This window comes from Carlito syrichta, unplaced genomic scaffold (assembly GCF_000164805.1).
Source record: "Carlito syrichta isolate Samal-C Ts95f unplaced genomic scaffold, Tarsius_syrichta-2.0.1 Scaffold307227, whole genome shotgun sequence".
In the NCBI taxonomy this organism is placed as follows: domain Eukaryota; kingdom Metazoa; phylum Chordata; class Mammalia; order Primates; family Tarsiidae; genus Carlito; species Carlito syrichta.
In genome coordinates this window covers 60875-77083 of record NW_007251323.1, presented here as the reverse complement: position 1 = coordinate 77083, position 16209 = coordinate 60875, and the positions used below count along the sequence as shown (strand labels likewise).

The 16209-nt window shown below is 48.4% G+C and overlaps 1 protein-coding gene across 1 annotated transcript in view; it reads right to left on the bottom strand.

The window, feature by feature from the left end:
• The window catches only part of PCCB (propionyl-CoA carboxylase beta subunit), a 63275-nt gene that overhangs the window by 23815 nt on the left and 23251 nt on the right, over nucleotides 1–16209 (bottom strand). The window contains exons 6-8 of the mRNA XM_008064214.2: nucleotides 9414–9522; nucleotides 4890–5010; nucleotides 2924–3005 (exon numbers count right to left, since the gene is read on the bottom strand). Of these exons, the coding sequence (XP_008062405.1) occupies nucleotides 2924–3005; nucleotides 4890–5010; nucleotides 9414–9522 (312 nt within the window). The remainder of the gene's footprint in view (nucleotides 1–2923; nucleotides 3006–4889; nucleotides 5011–9413; nucleotides 9523–16209) is intronic.

Below are 16209 nucleotides of genomic sequence, written 5' to 3'. Positions count from 1 at the left end.
CTGCAGTGGCCGGGAGCGGCCACTGCACTCCAGTCTGGGCGACTCAGTGAGACTCCAACTCAAAAAGAAAAAATGTTCACTGAAATACATTCTTTCAATTTTCTCATTTCTGATTCCCTCCTATTTTCTTAATTTATTCAGCTCTAACTTCACTTCTTACTATTTTCTCTCCATTTTGTCATGAGTTTCTGAATGTTTTATTTTCATAACCTCCAATGCTTATTATAGGTGACTGAACTCAAACCAAAGCGTGATCTGCTTCATGACAGACATTTACAGTGAAGGGAGTTTCATCAACTGAAATGTTTCAGTCTCATATTGTGTTTTCTCCTTATTGTAGCTCTACATACATGAAAACTATTTGTATCTGCGTTTTGTGGACAGTGTTGGCAGTTTGGGGTGGTAAGATTCTTAGTTCAAGTGCACCCTCTTCTGTCAGAATAGTAAGGTGCAGTTTAGTTAATGAGTGCCTCAATTTTAGGGAGGAGGCCAGGCGAGGTGGACCATGCCTGTAATCTCAATACTTTGGGAGGCCCAGGCGGGAGGATCACTTGAGCCCAGGAATTTGAGACTAGCTTGGGCAACATAGTGAGACCCTGTCTCGACAAAAAAATGTTTAAGATTAGCCCAGCATGGTGGTGCTCGCCTACAGTCCCAGCTATGAGGGAGTTAAGGCAGAAGGATTGCTTGAACCCAGGTAGTCATCTGTGGTGAGCCATGATTGTGCCACTGCACCCCAGCCTGGGCAAGAGAGTGAGCCTCTGACTTAAAAAGCAAAAATAAAAAAGAGAATTAATAGAAAAGAATTACAAAGAATAAGAGCTGCCAGACAATAAAGGTAAAAAAGCAGCAGTGTGGCCAGGCGCGATGGCTCAACCTGAAACCCCAGCACTCTGGGAGGCCAAGGTGAGGGGACTGCCTGAGCCCGCGGGTTCGAGAACAGCCTGGGCCACTTGGCACAACATCTCTACAAGAAATCAAAAAATGAGCCGGGCGTGGAGGTGCGCTCCTGTAATTCCAGCTACTTGGAAGGCTGAGGCGGAAGGATCACCTGAGTCCAGCAGGGCAACGCTGGGGTGGCTGTGAGAGTGCCACTGTACTCCAGCCTGGGTGATGGAGTGAGACTCCAACCCCCCCCCCAAAAAAAGTAGCAGGGCACAAAATTGATAAACAGAATCAAGAGCTGTCAGCCCGCGGGTTCGAGACCTGCCTGGGCAGCGAGACCTCATCTCTACAATAAATCAAAAAATCAGCCGGGCGTGGTAGCGCACGCCTGTAATTCCGGCTACTCGGAAGGCTGAGGCGGAAGGATCGCCGGAGCCCAGCAGGTCGAGGCTGTGGTAGCCGGGAGCGGCCGCTGCACTCCAGTCTGGGCGACCGAGTGAGACTCCAACTCAAAAAAAAAAAAAAAATTAGGACAAGATGACAGAGCAGAAAGCCCAGGACTCCGCCTCCCCCAGACAACACCACACTGGCAGAATCTGTGTGACATGACTGTTTTGAAACTGTGGCATCTGTTGAAGGCTTGCAACTTCCAGGGGAAGGGCTGGACTGAAAGCTGCCATTAATTTCAGCTCTTAGCAAGGCAGCAACTACCCATCCCCGCCCCCCACGCCCCAGCCCTGTGCCAGGCAGTCCTGCAAATATCCCAGAGCAGCTCAGCAGCCTGCAGGAGCCAGGTGAGCAACCAAGGACCCTGGGACTCTGTGCTTGGATCACTGATTGCTGGTTCTGATCACAGTGCAGGCAAAGAGAGGGGTAGTCCACTGCCCCTTGAGATGAAGTGACTTCCAGGAAATGTAAAGAGTCGACACCTTTTTTTCCCCTTCATTTTTCCTTTTTCCACTTCTAGGTTCCAGACATTAATAATTGAGACACTCAAGGCTGGGTGAGGTGGCTCACACCTATAACCCCAGCACTTTGCGAGGCTGAGTTGAGAGGCCTGCTTGAGCCCAGGCGTTCAGGACCAGCCGTAAAGTGAGACCGCATCTCCCCAAAAAAAAAAAAAAAAAAAAAATCAAAAAATTAGCCAGGTGTGGCATACACCTGTAGTTCCAGCTACTAGGAGGCTGAGGTGGAAGGATCACCTGAGTCCAGGAGGTCAAGGCTGTGGTGAACTGTGATCATGCCACTGCACTCCAGCCTGCGAGACAGAGTGAGACTCTGACTCAGAAAAAATAAAAACAACAACTAGGAAAGTAGGACACTCAAAAGTAGCCATACATACAGGGAAAGTAAGAAAGTGAGTGTGCATGCCCCTGCCAAGGCTCGAAAGAGACCCAAGGAACCCCTTAGGGGCTCGCCGCAGGCTAATCCTTGGCACAGATAGAATTAAAAAAACAACAAAAACAGCCAGCCCTAGGGAAGGGGGGAGCCTGATTCTAGTTACCACAGAACCATCTCTGTCGGTAATGCAAGGCTGAGAGCACCATGCGTGTGAGGACGACAAGGCCAACAGAGATGTCCTCGTCTGCCTGATGCTGTCCCCTTTACTTAAGATCAGAAATCTGCTGCACCAGACCTGCACCTCACACCCTAGCCTCATTGCAGGACGCCTGTGTACTCTCTTTTCTCTGGAAAGACAAAATGCCTTCTGTGCACAGGGCCACCAACAAAGGTGCCCAACAAGAATCACTCTGGGGACGAGGCTCCCAACCCATGCACGTCAGAGGGCCTGCTAAAGACCCTGGACTCCACTGGCCCAGCGGGCTACTCCTCCCTCGAACCCTCAGGTCTACCTGTCACCAGTGTGTCCACAGACAGTCGGCCCTTCCCGAATGTACTGCTCAGTGCCACTGGCCTATGCCCTCCCCATCCCCCCCTGACTTCAAGGCCAGTGGTCCAACACTTCCTCACGGGGCCAAAGACCAATGTCTGAATGTGGCCGACTAGGGCAGGCAAGACGGACAAACACGACACTTACAGAGTGTATGATGTCCAGCATGTCGTAGGCCTTGGTCGATTCCAGTGGGACAATTGTGTCAAGCTCAGGAACCAAACGGTCACTTGGGGTAGGAAGAAAGCAGACAGTCAACACAGGAAGAGTCGGTTATCTTTTGCAAATGGGGGAGGGGAAGGAGATGGGAGAGACACGTCACGGGGACTGAGCCAGTTCTGTCCTCTCTGGGCTTGTGAAGCGGACATCAAAGATTCATTGCCTGGTAACCAGCATATTAAACTGACCCTGAGCCTGATGCCAACCCAAGAGACCGTCCGGCTTCCTTTAGATGAAAAAAATAAGCGTATTCCTTCAAACATCACCCTTTCGTGAATCCCCTCACACCTCCTACGTTTGAGGAATTGCATGGGGCATTAAAGAGCACTGTGGTGAGTAAGACACAGGCCTGGGAGATCCCCATCAAACTTCCCGGAACATTAAAAACCAAAGAACAAGAATCTGGAGACACGAAGCCAGAGTTCTGCAGAAACCACTCTGTGGGAAGGCTAGCCGGTCAGCACTCCTCTGGAAAGCCAAACTGCAGGCCCTCTGGGAAGAATCAACGCCAGCTCTACGGTCCCATGCGGGCTCGTGACTCTCTCCCCACGCCTGCGTGGAGGTGGCCCAGCAGGGAAGCCAAGTCATAGCCCACGCCTGCCCCTGCCAACAGGCTCCCATCCCTTCCCGTCCCATGTGGGAGGCCACGGACTGCTCGGGTCCTGAGAGGCACAGCTGGGTGAGGCTTGTCCTTGAGCTGGTCACAGGCCCAGTTTCCCCGAAAACTCTACACTGGGGGACCGGGCACAGCCTCAACTGATGCAAAGTCCTCCCCGCTTTTCATTTCACACGCACACACACAGACACCCCCTTGCTTGGAGCTGTATGCAGAGGACAAAACGTCTAACCCGAAACAGGCTATTCCGACACTTGCGGGTGCCCGGCCCATCGCACGACATCCTAGCCCTTCAAGGACACCAGACGTACACTCACGCAAGAAGGCTGTCCCCGCAGCTTCTGGGCCTCGTGACCACACTCCCCTCCATCACCACACACCGTGGCCATGGGCCGTGTCCCCTGAGAAGCTGGGGACAGGCAGAATGAGGCCCTGGGGACACGACTCTCCAGCGAAGCCCCAGCCCAGACAGGCCCTTAGGAAGGAGCCCGGGCCCGAGCCACAGAGTCGTGTCTGAAGAAGGCCTCTTCCTGATGCAGACAACTTCAAATCCCTTCTGCAGAAGGTGCACGCCAGGCCAGGCGAGCGCTTCTGACTCAGAGAGGAAACAACACGGTTCAGCCAGAGGTGTGGAGCAGCCCACAGGCTGGGCCTTGCCTCGACCCTGGGACACCGGCGTCAGGCAGCAGACGCCGCAGCAAGAGGAAAGAGGTCCTCACCGGAAGGCCCGCGCCGCGGCCTCTCCAGGCCCACCCCAGCCTCTGCTGCCAGCAGTAGACAGAAAGGCGCTCCCGAGGGCATGCTGTCTGCATCACTCCTCATCTGTTTGTTTCGAAGGGACAACCGCGCTACGTGCAGAAACTAGACAGTCTCTTTAGGCAGAAAAAAGGCAGACACAGCTAATGTGGGAAGAGCCAACTTTAGAGGGTAGTGGTGGGAAAGAAGATGGAGACCTGTCATGGGGACAGGGCAGACGCAGAAAAGCTTCCATCTCCAATTCTGGACGACCCCAGAGTCTCTTAGAAACTCTTCTGGGGCCACTCTTGACCCCCAAGCCATCCGACATCACGAGAGGAAAGGAGATGCAAAACCGTCTTTCTCCGCTCCCGAACCCAGACAAACCTCATCACCCCCACACCTGGGGCCACACGTTCCACACTCCACCATCTGCTCCAACCACCCAACAGGGCAGACCCTGGAGTCTCGTCAGGGCAAGGGGGCCGGAGAAAGGCGCACGACCCTACGGAGCGAGAGAAGGGGCACCAGCCTGCAACCCACCTGGGATCGTGGCACTCGCGGACCGGAGCCGGGTCCTGGCTGCTGAGGGGCAGGTAGTTGAAGAACTCCCGCAGGTTACACAAGGCGTCGACGTCGTTCTCAAAAGCTCTGTGGGCCACACCTGAGGCGACAGGGAGGAACGGGCCAGCGGCCGGTCAGCCCATGGGCGTGCGTCCTGCCCGATGGACATCCTCCCCTCCTTCCAGGGCGTGGCTGCAGCAGGCTGGTCGCCGGCTCTGTCTCGGCACCCTCCACGGGAATCCCACGCCGCACACCACACACCTTTGGGCAGATCCTCCTATCCACACAGACTGCTCCCTCTGCTCTGTACCCAACCCTGCAGGGGCCACACATTTCTGTGTGTGTGTGTGTGTGTGTGTGTGTGTGTGTGTGTGTGTGTTTGTTGGGGTCCCATGCGGTCACCCAGGCTGGAGTCCTAGCACGCTCACGGCCGCTGTAATCTCAATCTGCTGGGCTCAGGCAATCCTCCCGTCTCAGCCTTCCAAGTAGCTGTAACTACCGGTGTGCCTAATTTTTTGATTTATTGTAGAGATGAGGTCTCGCCAAGTTGCCCAGGCTGATCTCGAACCCCTGGATTCAAGCAATCCTCTCGTCTCTGCCTCCAAAGTGCTGGGATAATAGGTGTGAGCCACCACACCCAGCTAAATACTTCCTACTCTTACATTTTTTTTTTTGAGTTGGAGTCTCACTCTCTCACCTAAGCTGGAGTGCAGTGGCATGCTCATGGCCACCACAGCCTCCACCTGCTGGGCTGAGGCAATCCTCCCCACTCAGCCATCCAAGTAGCTGGAACCACAGGTATATGCCACAATGCCCAGCTAACTTTTTTTTGATTTATTGTAGAGACGAGGTCTCACCAAGTTGCCCAGACGGGTCTCGAACCCTTGGGTTCAGGCAGTCCTCTCGCCTCCGCCCCCTGAAGTGCTGGGATCACAGGTGTGAACCACTACCGGCGTTCTTTATCCAGGTCTTGCTCTCATATCCCCTCTGCCCCCAGCCCCACAGTCCTCGCGCCCGCCGCGCCTCCCCGTGCAGCTCCTGTCTGTTTCCCTGTGTCATGCCTGACGGCTCTCCCGGAATATCAGCTCCAGCCGTAAGACAGGCCTGTCCAGCAACACAGCTCCCCTGAGAATAATGCCCGGCCCAAAACAGGGGCTCGGTCAAGGCAGAGGCAAGGGGGACTGCCTGGTCCTCATAAGGGATCAAGCCATTGTTCCTGAAGAGAATTCTGGAATCACTGACCAGCCAAACACGGCCACAGATATGATGGAGAAAGGGCAGCCAAGAACTCCCTGTCAGGTGCACTCCACCACACTCTCTGCTTCCGCCACGGCCCGACAGTCTGTGGCCCACACTGCCGCCAGTGGGAGCTTTTAAAGCCAGATCACAGCCCATCTCTACCCAGCAAACAACGCTCCTTGTTCACGGAGCATGCCAGGCACTCGTTCGCCTCAGGGCCTGTGCACAAGCTCTTCCCTCCACCCGCAATGCTCACTTCCTATCAGGGCAGCTCACCCCTTCGACCTGCTCTGACGTTCACCTCAGTGAGGCTTGCCCTGACCACCCAATCCGAAACCACAACAATCCCAATCTCCTCTACCGCGTTCTTCCTCCACAGCAAATATTACCTCCGAACAGACTAGATAACACATTTATGTATCATGTGTATTGTTTATTGTCTGTCTCCTCTACTAGGATACAGGCCCCTATGAGCCAGGGTCTTTGATTTCTTCTGTCCACATTTGCATTCTTAGCTCCTAGAACAAGGCTCCACACATATCTACTCAATGAGTATTTGTTGAATGAAAAAAAACATTTCCAACATGACAGAATTCTTTCACTCAAGAAGTATTTAAAAATTGGTATAACCACTTTGGAAGAGAGTCTGGCAGTTCCTCAAAAAGTTAAACCAAGAGTTATCTTTTAACCCAGAAATCTCAGACCTAGGTATATACCAATAGAAGTGAAAATATATATCCACACACAAGGTTTGTACAAAAGGGTTTACAGCAGCATATTTATGACAGCCACAAAGTACAAACAACCCAAATGTCTATTACACTGGTCAGTGGATAACTGAAATGGGATGCAGCCATACAGTGGAATATTATTCAGCCATAAAAAGGAATGGGGTGCTGATGTGTGGAACGTGGATGACCCTTAAGAAAAATCATTCTAAGTCAAAGCGACCAGTCACAAAAGACCACCTGTTGTATTTATGTATGTACTTATATGTCTATTCCACGTATATGAAATGCCCAGAAAGGGAAAATCCACGGAGAGGAGGAAAGCAGACCAGCAACCCACCTAGAGCGAGAGTGTTTGTGGTGAAATGGGGAGGAACTGCTCGCGGGCTCAGGGTTTCTTCTTGGGGTGATGAAAATATCCTAAAATTGGTTATGGTAATGGTTACAGAACCCCGAACATGTTAAAACCATGGAATTGTACGTTATAAATAAACATCTAAAGTGTAAGATATGTGAATTACAGCTCAATAAAACTATTCCCAAAAAGAAAAAAGAAAAATATATGTATAGAACACCTTTTGGGCCGGGTGTGACAGCTCAAGCCTGTAATCCTAGCACTTTGGGAGTCGGACGTGAGAGAATTGCCTGAGCCCACAGGTTCGAGACCAGCCTGGGCAACATGACCAGACCTAGTCTCTACAATAAATCAAAAAACTGACCAATAAATCAAAATTGGTGGCACACGCCTGTGGTTCCAGCTACTTGGAAGGCTGAAACAGAAGGATCACCGGAGCCCTGCAGGTTGAGGCTACAATAGCCACGACTGTGCCACCGCACTCCAGCCTGGGCAACAGAGTGAGATTCCAACTCAAACAAAAAACCCAACAATACTTTTGGTGCCTTGCTTAGGGGATTCAGGACCAAGCATGTCAGTCACAGCCCATCAGAGAGTCTCAGGCCCAAAAAGAACACCACATATGACCTTTTAAAAAAGGCTAAAACTATGCTACAGAAGAAAATTTTGTCATGGGCAGACAGTCATTATTTTTAAGCTGTCAAGTAAAAACCCAGGTTGCAGAAGAGTACGTTGTGTACACACCAATGTCTTCATACCCATTTGCATGAAAAGACTGTAAAGGAATAACCCAAAAAATCCGTGGTGATTACTGTGGATGATTGAATTCCTCATGATTTTAACTCCTTGTATTTTTTTAATTTTCTACCACAAACATATAATACTATTGAAATAGGGAGGAAAATAGCATATTGCATCAAATCTAAGATGCCACCAAGAAACAACTTTACAGTACATCCCAGAAAGAAAGGCAAGCTGCTGCCAAGGAAGCCCCGAGACCAGAGCGCAGGGGCGGGGCGGGGTCAGAGCCGAGGGTGTGACTGGGGAGGTGTCCGGGAGATGGGGCTGACGGAGCCCTGGGGAGCGAAAGGAACGGGCCGAGGCCGGTGCCAGCCTGAGCCAGGGAGGAAGAAGTTTTGTGGGAGCGGAGTCAAGAGCTCTGAACTTTTGGAGACCATAGTTCATCAAATCTAAGACTTCACCGATAAAACACACCTCTATTTTACGAGCACCGAGAAGAAATGCTGACAATTAAATGATGACCCAGTGCCTTCACCACGTACAACATGGTGCATAAACCAGTCATGCCTGCCTCTTACTGCGGCGACATCTCTCAGAGGTGGTTTCTCCTGTCTTCAGCTACACTGCCAGCTATGTCGGAGGCAACTCTTTCACAGCCTGGTGGTTCCTTCCAAGAAAACGTGGAACTGCCATCATTACGCCAGCAGCTAACACATCTTCACTAATATCAGAATTAGGCTCTACTCCCAATTCTGTGACTGTCTGTATAATCGAGAACTTTCTGTTTCAGTGTTGAAGCACAGAATAATCTTTATACACTGGACACTCAGCATGTGAGGCATGCAGTCTTAAAGGGGTGAAGATCTATAACCAAATGTGTGAACACATAGTTCATGAGCATCACATCAAGACTGCACTTGGCCAATGGTGCCTGGTAAAACACTATCTACTCTAAGATATATACACCAGCTTTGCAAGAAAAAAAGTCACAATAAGATACTATATTTTTTCAACAGGGTGCCTGAATGAAACATAATTGTACACCTAACCCTTAACTGTACCCCACAAAACCATAATAAAAAATATTGATTAATAAAAAAAGATACTATATTTTTTAAAGGTTCATTTGTACATACATAAACCACACCTGCCTATAACCACCATTTCGACAATTAGCTTTAAAACTGCTTTAAAAACACTAAAGCATGAATAATAATTAATAATTAATTGATGTAATAAATTTGAGATCCTACATCTCCTTTGTCACTATATCTACAGGTAACACCTTGTATTGTATTGCAGTGCAATATGCTATACTACAATCTTCCCAAATAAGTTCTGCCACGTAAGTGATATTTTTAAACAACTGCAGCCATTCTCCCTGACAACGCCCACTTCTCAATGTCTGGCAACAGCAAGCTCATCATTGAAGTCTCTCACCTGACATGGTGGTGTGGGTCTTGGCACCACCAAGCTCCTCCTGGGTAACATCCTCATTGGTGACAGACTTCACAACGTCAGGACCAGTAATGAACAGGTAGGAGGTGTCCTGAAACCAAAGGTTTTCAGAACGGTCAATTGCAGAGCACAAGAGCTGGTCAGAGCCTTGGAGTTCCTCAACCAAGACAACAAGTGCAGAGAAGACAGTGAGTGACCTGGTGGCAGAACCAGGCCTGGGAGGCCACTCAGAAGACACCCATCCAGACCAAAGACTTGAGTTTTCCCTGTCTCGCTATTAAAAAAAAAAAAAAAAAAAAAAAAGCCAGGCACAGTAGCCCACATCTGTAATTCCAGCACTTTGGGAAGTGGAGGTGAGCGGACGGCCTGAGTCCAGGGGTCTGAGATCAGTCTGGGCAAATTGGTGAGACCTTGTCTCTACAATACATCCAAAAATAGCCAGGTGTGGTGGTGTATGCCTATAGTTCCAGCTACTTGGAAGGCTGAGACGGAAGGATCGCCTGAGCTCAGCAGATCAAGGTTGTGGTGGCCTTGAGCTTGCCACTGCACTCCAGCCTGGGCAACAGAGACTCCGACTCAAAACAAACAAACAAAAAACATCTTTGCTGTATGATTCCATCTCAGCAAGTTGACTTGCAGTGTGTCTAACACTTCCAGGTGATTCACCTGTAGAACACAATAGCAGGTGGTCCTTCCTCAGAGCTTGCTGTGCACCAAGCACTTTTCTAAGCACTTCACAGGACTCTGTCATTAAAGGCTAAGTACTACGGTCGCTTCTTATGGGAACACTGAAACATGGACTTGGTGTGTAACTAACCACTTCAAGTGAAGCTACTTAAAGATATTGATAAACCAACACTTTGGTGATATGAGAGGGTGATACTCTTAATTTTTGGTTTCAAAGTTATATATGGGTATACTTGAGCAGGTTATCAAATTAACATCACTAGTAAGGGCAGATGGGCATCACTTGTCTCCAGATGTGATTATCTGAGGAGGATTCAACATCAACTCATATAGTTGACAGGCAGGGAATACCTACCCTGAATTTAACCCTGAGGAAACAGATAAACCCATTCCAAGGAACAAAATCATTAACTTTGCAACCTTCAAAAACGTCGATATCATCACAAAGTCTGAGGAATTGTTTTAAATTAAAGAATACCAAGAGCTATGACGACTAAATGTAGTATGTGATCCTGAAACAGATCCTGTACTGAGGGAAAAAATAATGTCAATAAAGGACATTATTGAATCAGCTGACCAAACCGCAATATGGAAGGTAGAGAGACCATGTGTCATGCCACAAGTCCGAATAAATTTTAAAAGACTGACATCAATCACAGTGGAATGAAACTAGAAATAAACAGCAGAAATAAAAACTAGAAAATTCACAAATATGTGGAATTTTAAACTTTTAAACAATTAGTCAAAGAAAAAATCACAAGGAAAATTAGAAAATATCTGGAGAAGCCGGGCTTGGTGGCTCAGCCTATAATCCCGCGCCTTTGGAAGGCTGAGGTAAGTGAATTGCCTGAGCCCGCGGGTTCGAGACCCGCCTGGGCAGCGTAGATCTCTCCTCTACAATAAATTTAAAAAATCAGCCAGGCGTGGTAGCGCACGCCTGTAGTTCCAGCTACTCGGAAGGCTGAGGCGGAAGGATCACTGGAGCCCAGCAGGTTGCGGTGGCCGGGAGCGGCCACTGCACTCCACTCTGGGTGATAGAGTGAGACTCCAACTCAAAAAAAAAAAAAACAAAGCTGGGCTTGGTGGCTAAGCCTGTAATCCCATGCCTTTGGGAGGCTGGGGTGAGTGGATTGCCTGAGCCCGCAGGTTCGAGACCCACCTGGACAGCGAGACCTCATCTCTACAATAAATCAAAAAATCAGCCGGGCGTGGTAGCAAGTGCCTGTAATTCTGGCTACTTGGAAGGCTGAGGCAGAAAGATTGCCGGAGCCCAGCAGGGTGAGGCTGCAGTGGCCAGGAGCGGCCACTGCACTCCAGTCTGGGCAACACAGTGAGACTCCAACTCAAAAAAAAAAAAAAAAAAAAATTTAGCTGGGCATGGTAGCTCATGCCTATAGTTCTGGCTACTTGGAAGGATGAAGTGGAAGGATCACCTGAGCCCAGCAGGTTGATGCTGGGGTGGCCATAAGTGTGCCACTGCCCTCCAGCTTGGGCGACAAAGTGAGACTCCGACTCAAAAAAAAAGACATATACACCACCAATGGGACAGAAATAAGTTCTCACATACAGTCATGATGTTTGGCCAGAGTGCCAAGACCACTGACTGGGGAAAGAATAGTCTTTTCAACAGAGGTGCTGAGAAACCTAGATATTCACTGGCAAAGTATGAAACTGGACCCTCATATAATACCATATGTGAAAATTAACTCAAAATGGATCAAAGACCTAAATGTAAGAGCGAAAGCTTGGGCAACTCCCTCAGGTCCCCTCCCACTGTGGGAGCTTTTCTGTCCTCTCAATAAATCCTGCTTTCAAAACAAAACAAAAAAAGAGCTAAAGCTATAAAACTCTAAGGAAAAAACACAGGCAAAGTCTTCATGACACTGAATTTAGCAGTAATTTCTTGGCTATGAGACCAAGGCACAGGCAAGCAAATAATAGCAACCACAAAATGGATACACTGAATTTCATCAAAATTGAAAACTTTCTCCATCAAAGGATGCTATTCAACAGAGTGAAAAAGCAACACAATGAAACAGACAATATCTGCAAGTCATACAGCTGAAAAATGGCTAATGAACTCCTACAATTCAACAACAAAACTTGATTCAAAAATAAACGACTTGACTAGACAGTGCCCCATAAAAAATAAACAAATGGTCAAAAACATGAAAAGATGCTCAAAATGACATTCAATAGAAACCACAAAGGAATACCACTTCACAACTAAAAAAAAACCCCAGAAAATAAGCATTCGCAAGAATGTGAAGAGATTGGAACCTTTGTCCATTACTGGTAGAAATGTGAAATGGAGCTGCTACCGTGGAAAGCAGTGTGGCTAAAAAGGAAACACTGAATTACCACATAATCAGCAATTCCACTTCTGGGTATATACCAAAAAGAAGTGCAAAAAGGGACTCGAACAGATCAGTGTACACCCAGGCTCATGGCAGAACTTTTCACATTAGCCAAAAGTAGAAGAAACTCAAGTGTCTCTTGGTTTTCACTCACGTATCAGCACACATACCATGTGATATATATGCTCGATGGAATGTTATTCAGCCCCTAAATAGAAGGTGGCTCAGCCTGCAATCCCGCACCTTTGAGAGGCTGAGGTGAATGGATTGCCTGAGCCTGCAGGTTCGAGACCCGCCTGGGCAGCGAGACCTCATCTCTACAATAAATCAAAAAATCAGCCGGGCGTGGTAGCACATACCTGTAATTCCGGCTACTTGGAAGGCTGAGGCAGAAGGGTCGCCAGAGCCCAGCAAGTCGAGGCTGTGGTGGCCGGGAGCAGCCACTGCACTCCAGTCTGGGTGACGGAGTGAGACTTCAACCAAAAAAAAAAAAATTACAAGTTTAAAAATTAACCAACAGAGGAGGCAGGGACAGTAGCAGGGAGATCAGTCAGAGAATTCTGTAATAATCAGGTAGAAAACGATATGCTTGAATCAAAGTGGTAGAAGAGTTAGTAGTAATACCTAGAAGCAATTTGATTATATTTTGGAATATATCCTAAACTAAAATCAACAGAATTTTCCTAGTGAATCTGGAATGTGATAGGAAAAGATGGATCAAGACAGTGTAGCCGGGCACGGTGGCTCACGCCATAATCCCAGCATTTTGGGAGGCTGAGGTGGGAAATCACTTGAGGCCAGGAGTTCGAGACCAGCCTGAGCAACAGAGCAAGATTTCATCTCCACAAATAAATAAACAAAATAGAAATTAAAAAATAGTTTCAAAATGTTTTACCTGAGCACTGGAAGACTGGACTCGCCACCTAAAACAGGAAAAGCTGTAGGAGAGAGTTCAGAGAAGACTAAAGCCAAGAGAGCAGATGCTTCCAAGAGGAGAGAGTGATCAGACAGATCAGATGCTGCCAGAAGACGGGGACTAACAAATGCTCATTGGATTTAGTGTTGCAGGAATTGGTGGTGTGTCTTATAGAAGGCACTGGTATTACCGGGTGACCCCGGATAAGATGATTTCCTTTTTATCATAAACTAAATATCCAAGGCCAAGCATGGTGGTTCACGCCTGTCATCCCAACACTTTGGGAGGTAGAGGCGAGAGGACTGCCTGAACCCAGAGTCTGAGACCAACCCAGGCAACTTGGCGAGACCTCGTCTCTACCAAATCAAAAAATAGCTGGGCGTGGTGGCGTGCACCTGTAGTTCTAGCCACTTGGAAGGCTGAGACAGAAGGATCTCCAGAGCCCAGCAGGTCAAGTCTGCAGTGGGCGTGAGTGTGCCACTGCACTCCAGTCTGGGCAACAGAGTGAGACAACTAAAAAATTAAATTAAATTAAATGCCCAAGGACCAGGCATGGAAGTAGTCCCAGCTACTAAGGAGGCTGAGTGGGAGGAGTACCTGAGCCTAGGCGGACGATGAGCCTGCGGAGGCATAATTGTCACCACATTCCAGCCTGGGAGACAGAATGAGATCCTAACTCAACAAATAAATAAATATACATAAAACATCCAAATATATGCAGAACTGTTTATCAATTCTGGTTTGTTCCTTGGCCTTTCTGTCCATTTATTTATCAGTTGATCAGATGTTTTAGTATTGTAACTTTATATTTTAGCACCAGGTAGGGTTACCTCCTTTCATGAAATGTTTATTCTTACATGGTTTCTTCCCTCAGAGGAACTTCACAATTACCTTGCACAGTCTTTTTTCATTGCACTTTTATTCAACATATGGAATATTTAAGGCAATAGTATGGTTAAGTTTTGATAATTAGCTGCAGAGGAAAAGAGAAAGTCCCACCAACATGCAGTTACTAACTAAAGTTTTGCAAGTGGAAGATGGGATTGCTTAGGCTATAACACAGAATTACGAGAGAAAGCAGCTGGGAAGAACTCCAGCAGTCAGTGTCTGAAGGGAATAGTGTAAGCTGCCAATGGAAACCAAGAAGAAAGGGCCAATGAAGAAATGTCGGAGATGCCAGCACTGCTGAAAGGCTGAGGAAGGCGAGAGTTAAACAGCACTTACAGTGACACAGAAATCACTGAGGCCTGTGAAGGTTTGGGAGACTGGAGGGAAAGAGCTCAACTGACACGTGCTAAGGAAGAGATGGGAAGATTGAAAGGGGGCAGTAACAGCTATGGGGATGAAAACCCGGGGGAGGTTTCATTTTGCCCACAGGAAAGACCTGAGCATGGTTAAGTTCTGATGGAAGGATCCAGCACCAAAGGAGAGACGGAAGACGAAAGAGAGAGGCGATAAGGGGGCCGCATGAGGCACCTGAAGAGGGCGGAGCACTGTGCTCCGCCAGGAGAACAGACCGGGAGGGAAAGGCTGGCCACAGCCAGAGGAACTGACCCACACCCACCTTCCCCGCCAACAGGCAGGTGGAAGCAGAGGACTGAGGGAGCAGCAGCTCGGCGAGTACACAAAGATGCAGAAGGCGGAGTCCAGGGAGTCCAGGAAGTAAAAGGAACAGGCATCTTCATCTTAAAACCCACCCCTGCTGCTGAATGAGCACGTTGCTTTCAATCTGTCACTAAGAACAGAAGAGTTGGGCAAAAGTGGTCAGCACTTGGCGAAACTTCCGAATCCCTCCTGCCACGCTGCCTCAGGAAGAGTGTTTGCCACGGACACCCCCTCTAGAACTGTTCCCTTCACACTGGATGACTAGCGACATTACTTCCCCATCCTTTCTGTCCTGGCACTCATGGCTCATTTTTATTAATATTTTAAGAGGAAAGGCCGATTTTTTTTAAAGTAAGGTATGAGATTAAGGGTAATTATCCATGTATAAGCTCGAATTGGCTTCACTTAAAATATAATTCCAAACTGGGCTCAGTGGCTCAGCCTGTAATCCCACGCCTTGGGAGGCTGAAGTCAGTGAATTGCCTGAGCCCGCAGGCTCAAGACCCGCCTGGGCAACTTGGTGAGACCTCATCTCTACAATAAATCAAAAAATTAGCCGGGCGTGGTAGCACACGCCTGTAGTTCCAGCTACTTGGAAGGCTGAGGGCGGAAGGATCGCCGGAGCCCAGCAGGTCAAGGCTGCGGTGGCTGGGAGCAGCCACTGCACTCCAGTCTGGGCGACAGAGTGAGACTCCAACTCAAAAAAAAAAAAATGTGTGTGTATATATATATATATGTAATTCTTATATAATTCCAGCCATATATATATATAATTCCAGCCAGGTATGGTGGCTCACGCCTATAATCCCAGCACTTTGGGAGGCAGAAGCAAGAGGATTGCCTGAGTCCAGGGATTCGAGACCAGCCTGGGCTACATAACGAGACTTTGTCTCTACAATAAATCAAAAAAAATTTGCTGGGTATGGTGGTGTATGCCTGTAGTTCCTGAAAGGCTGAAGTAGAAGTATTGCCTGATCCCAGCAGGTCAAGTGCCGTGACCATGCCACTGCACTCCCACCTGGGCAAAAGAGTGAGACTCTGACTCAAAATAAAATAAAATAAAATATCATTCCAGCCGGGCTTGGTGGCTCAGCCTGTAATCCTGCGCCTTTGGGAGGCTGAGATGTGTGGATTGCCTGAGCCCAAGGGTTCGAGACCCACCTGGGCAACTTGGCGAGACCTCATCTCTGCAATAAATCAAAAAAAAACTAGC